General features: G+C 24.3%; 1 protein-coding gene across 2 annotated transcripts in view; it reads left to right on the top strand.

The window, feature by feature from the left end:
- Positions 1 to 520, top strand: part of LOC105847878 (uncharacterized) — a 1,774-nt gene extending 1,254 nt beyond the window's left edge. For both annotated transcript variants that reach the window (XM_065787081.1, XM_065787080.1), the window contains exons 2-3: positions 1 to 24; positions 171 to 520. The exon at positions 1 to 24 is cut by the window's left edge. In XM_065787081.1, coding sequence (XP_065643153.1) covers positions 1 to 24; positions 171 to 358 — 212 coding nt within the window. In that variant the 3' untranslated portion in view covers positions 359 to 520. The remainder of the gene's footprint in view (positions 25 to 170) is intronic.
- Positions 521 to 5,886: the final 5,366 nt, after the last annotated feature.

The raw sequence follows: 5,886 nt of genomic DNA, 5'->3' as shown, positions 1-5,886 counted from the left end.
CTGATCAAGTTGAAAGAAGTTGCAGTAAGTTAATAATGTGGTTTTTTGTTCTTTAATATAGTATATTTGCAGTACACCTATTTCCAATGTTATTTTATTCTTTTTATATTTTATGTAAAACTATCAATAATTAAAAAATTTTAATCTACTAAAGTTTATTTATTTCTCAGCGAACACTTCTTCTCAAGCATGGAGGTCAATTCCAAAAAGATTGAAACTACCTGGTGAAACTAAAGAAACTATAAAATGGAGCAATACAGAGCTTCACCGTGTGGTCATGCTCGAGCAGCTGAAATATTATCGGTTGAAAAGTTTAAAGTTGAAAAATACTACTCCCCACCATATATTAAATGAATAGAAGATAGATATTGTTGTTGACATTAATGTTAATGGAAATAAAGCTTAAAGAAGTGACATTTAAAAATAAATTTTGGCTACTGTTAAATGTACAAAAGTTTTGAATTCATAAACTAGTTTTTTCACCATGTATTACATTTTCAACGTTTGAAAACGTCAAAGAAGGATGAAATAATTTAAATTAATAGAAGTATCTTTTAAACATTTCACAGGAACTAAAATCTATTTTAAAATGTCACTTCTTTATGTTTTATTTCCAGTTAGTTTTTATGTTTCATTTTATTTCTTAAATGTCAGTTATAATTTGTTTCAAAATGTTTCTACAATTTATAGAGTAATATAAATATATTACCAAATAATGCATATTTGAATAATATCCTAGTAATGAATATTTACTACATAAAAGTATTGTCAAATAAGTTATTAAGACATAAACATATTATTACCAACACTTGAGAAACCGTTGTATATTTTACTGCAAATAAAACTTTAAAATATTGTTACTTAACACAGCTTAAAAATTCTTCAAATTTATTCTTTAAATTATTATTATTAATTATTCCTCTTAGAAAACTTTGAAAATATATTTTTGTTAATATATAAATAATACAATGAAATAAAAAATTATATATGTTGTTTTCAATTTTTTACAAATAAAAGGACATTGCACTTAAATTTAAAATTTTAATATTACTTTGATAACAAAAATTAAACTAACTGATAGTGATAAACTAAGTTGATAACTTGTCTCAATCTTAATTTGATATTTAATTTCTACTTTGCTGACTGAGTAAATGAAGTTGATAATTGTTCTCTTCTTCGATTACAGGAACAGTTTCTTTTTCGTCGTCTTCTTCTTGAAATCTTCTTCGACATCTTCATCCTCAAAATCGTTTTAAGTTTTTGCAAATATTGTGCAGTATAAAGCATGCATTGATACATGTAGCAATCGTCTCTGGTTTAATTAACTACCTAAAAAATCATTACATCACTGTTACAGTACGTTAAAGAAGTGGTACAAAAACTACTCTTGATTTATTAATCAAAAATTAAAAAAAAGTTTATACATATATATATAAACTTTTTTTTAATTATATATATATATATATATATATATATATATATATATATATATATATATATATATATATATATATATATATATATATATATACATATATATACATATATATATATATATATATTTTATATATATATATATATATATATATATATATATATACATTTATATATATATATATATTTATATATATATATATATATATATATATATATATATATATATATATATATATATATATAGGAATAGTTTATAATTTTACTAACTTGTACATTAATTGAAGCAAAATCTTTTCTATTAATGAATTCATCAGCAAATTCTCCAAAGGGTTTATCAATTCTTACATATATTACAATCAATAGCTCTTATTGTACAGGGAAAGCCTCTTTCGTTAACCCTTGTGACGTAGTGTAACTTCCATTCTTTGTTTGGTTGTTAGTAATCCTCCCTGAAATTCATCACTTTCATCCAAAAAATCTTTGCCATCCACGTGATGTTACCATCCGAAAATCGATGTAATTTATGGTATTCGTTTAAAGCGGTGCCTTTCGAGTATTATAGGATTTAGTTTTCCGTTCTAGAAATATTTGGGACATTTAAAGGCATACTTTAAATAGTATTTTAAATTTATTATGTTTGCTTATTACTGTTCACTATACTTATACTCTGATTGTATAACCGATTACATTATGCGAATGTATTTTATGTAATTTATCAAAAGTGATAAATTTGCTAGTACCCTTTAACTAACAATTAATTGTAAATGTGCAATCTATCCGTCAACATAACAACTGCAGTTTTTATTTAATTACATTAAGTAATTAAATAAAAACTTAATCACAATATATATATATATATATATATATATATATATATATATATATATATATATATATATATATATATATATATATATATATATATATATATATATATATATATATATATATTGTCAGTTTTTTATATCCAATTATCAACAAAAAAAAAAAAAAAAAAATAGCAACTAATATTGGCGCTCGTAAATAAGAAGCAATTGCTCACCGTAATTTTAGTTGTAGCTATTTTATGCACGCATATTTCTCATATCAAGCCAAATAACCCTTTAGGAAAAAAGCAAGAGCAGGAAAAAAAAAACTTGTGAACGTTTACCTACAGTTTAGTGCATAAAAACAGTTTAAATAATGCATAATAACATTTTAGTTGATGCATTATAACAGTTTTTTTATATACAATAATAGTTTAATAAATGTAATAACAGTTTAGTAAATGCATAAAAACAGTTTAGTAAATGCACAGTAACAGGTTAATTAATAAACACAAACAGTTTAATTTATGCTTATAAACAGTTAAACTAACATAATACAGATCTAATATAAACACCTTTTTTTTTTAGTTCTTATTTACTCAGTTATAATTTTTTTTAGTCTAATATTTTTTATTCAGATTATTTAGGCTGATTTGTCCTTTAAATTAAAAGTAAATACTCTAAAATTACGTCAGAACTTTCAAAATTTTTTTACAGAGTTGTTCACATGATTGGATATTCCCTAAAAATAGAAATAAATGAATAATAATATTTTTGTTATAAAAAATCATTGTCATTAAATAAATAGTCGGGCCAGTTAAAAAGCGCAGTTGTTCATCTAAATGTTAGTTTTTTTTTAGAACCCAGTGCACTTTATTTGTAAACAAAAAAAGTGTTAAGAAATATATTTAAAAGGGAATTGTTGTTTTATCTACGGTTATTACAAATACCTGGTCAAACTTAAAATTTTAATTTATGTCTGAAATGTCATTTTTTTTGCTGGAGAAGTTTAACATTATCACAAAAGATAGAGTAATTGATAAAGGCACATCCCAGTGGGTATGCGTTGTCCGGGGGAAGTTTGTAGGAAGTCGAATGGACGTCTGGAAGTCCGTGATTCGTTCAACATACGTACCCCGGACGATGCATGCCCACTGTGATTGTTAAAAAATTGTTTATTTTCAAGAATTATTTTTTATTTACAAAAAGAAATAGAATGCAAACATGTTATTTTCCAATCCAGTTTCCAACTATTGCTATACCCTTCATTGCTATATCCTTCATTATATTCATTTATTACCAAAGAAAATGCATCAGTTTTTTTAATTCTCTAAAGAGATCAACTTTTTCTTTTATGACAGATGAAGTAAGTAATGTTAAATTTTATAAATCTTTATTTGGCAATTGTTCAAACGTGCAAAAAAAAAAGTAAAACTTAACTGAAATGTATATATTAGCTTTTATAAAACTTAGTAAGATTTATATAATATACTAATATAATTTTCACTAATATAATAATAACAATAAATATTTTCAGTTTTATCGATTTTTACTTCAGTGTTATCGATGAAAGTGTGGTCCGGAAAAACCTCTTTAAAAGCATATAAAGTTTTTTTTTTTTTTCCCCAAAAAAAAATTTGAAAAAAATTGTTTTATTATTCTCTATTTTCTTAATGATAAAAAATAATTGTATATGTTAATGACGACATCTGATGATAATGACAAGGTGTGGAAATCTGATAAAGTAGACGAGTATTGAGTTCTTATGTGGGGTTCCTATTCAAATCCGACATTTTTTACTCTTTTACTGACATTTAAAGTTATTTGAAGCATTTTTGTTCTTAGTTATAGTATAAGAACCACCAAAAATCAGGGAATGGTTAAGGCATTCGTGGCGCAGTTGTTAAAGCTCTAGCTTAGCAAGTAGGTGAATCAGGGTTTGATCCGAGCTCAGGGCATATTTTGCAGATTTGGTTAGAAAACAGTAGTGAACTTCGAAGTTAAACGTTTTTCAGCGGTGCTCTTCGACAAGACCGGTAGGTTTTCTTGGAATGCCAAAAGCAAAAAAATTGAAAAAAAAAAGAAAAAAGAAAGCAATGATGCCGGTGCTTGTCATTTGGAAAATAATTCCTGATATTAGAACTAGATTTTAGATTGAAAGAACTGGACTTTTCCTCTGCTAAGTTTTCCATTTTAAATTTTGTGCATTGCTAGTAGTCTGGGCACGACAAAAAGCTAACATAAAAATAAAATCGTTACCTCTATCGATTGATCGTTAACTCTATCGATTGAAAACGATTTTGTGAAAGCAAAATGAAAAAACTTTTTACAACTGGCAAGACTATCTGCTTATAAGACTGTTTTAAAAAGTTTTTTTGTTTTTCCGTTAAAACCGATTAGCAATCATATTCGCTGTTAAAGGTATTTTTTATTTGATTTTAAGTTCAATTTTGTGCTTAATTCAACACTCGTTTGATTAATTTATTATTTTTTTAAAAGAAATTATTATCATAAGTTATTTACAAGGACTTATGATAACAATTTTTATCAACTTTAACAAATTTGCCTTATCGAAATAAACAACTATTTAATCTCGTTCAGTTATTATACAAGTCTGTTTAAAAAAGAGCTAAATAAATAAAATATTAAAAGTAGACGATATATTAAAAAAAGAATAATAGAATATAAAATATGTGGAAAGTTTATAAAAAAAAAAAAAATACTAATTATAGATAAAACACAAAAGGTAGATAATCAAATTTAAAAAATGAAGCTCAAGAGATTTCAAAAATTTAAGAAGGTTAAATAAAACAAAAAAAAAAAAGTTGCAATATTGATGATTTCAAATATAATAAATTAGAAAACGACAAAAAGTTATTAAAAAAGTTTTATTAAAGTTTAAAAACATCATTTTTAATATCGTTTTTAATAACTTCTCAATAATATTGTTTATTAAGCTGAATAATATATACGAAAATTAATTTTAAATCTAGAATATTATTATACTTAATATTTTCTTATATAACAGGTAACTAAATATAAATATAATTTTAAAATCCTACTACTATTTGCGTGCGAGTAAAAATTTTACCAAATCTAAAATTTTTTTCTTGGAAAAAAATGAAGCATTCTAATGATAAATGGTCTTGTTTTTCACTGTCTCTTGATAAACTTTGTTGTCTCTGCATAAAACTGGTAACAGGTTTATGCAAAGACAAAAGAATTTGGTGTTTAATGTGGTATCAAAAGAACCGCTTTAAAAACAAGTTTAAAGCGCCAGACTTTTTTGATATCGCAATAAACACCGTTATCTAGTGGCTGCAAAATGTGTGATAAATGAGCTGGTAAGGAAAATGATAAAATGTATTTGATAAAATGTATTTGATAAAATAATGTATAACAAATGTAAAAACTATTTGACAACTACTCTGCTTTGAAACTTTTAACGCGGAGGCTTTCACGACCATTTTTTAAACAAAGAAAAAAATTAACGCGTCCGAATTTTTAAGTTTATCAAAACAATACGTTTATTTTTTTAATTAAAATTTTATATTATTTTTATTCAGAAAAAGATTCACTACAACGCGATTGAAAACTATTTGCGAAAAGTTTATTTATTAATTAATTAGTAAAAATATAAACA

The sequence above is a fragment of the Hydra vulgaris genome, chromosome 01 (assembly GCF_038396675.1).
Source record: "Hydra vulgaris chromosome 01, alternate assembly HydraT2T_AEP".
Taxonomy (NCBI): domain Eukaryota; kingdom Metazoa; phylum Cnidaria; class Hydrozoa; order Anthoathecata; family Hydridae; genus Hydra; species Hydra vulgaris.
This window is presented reverse-complemented; position numbering and strand designations above follow the sequence as displayed.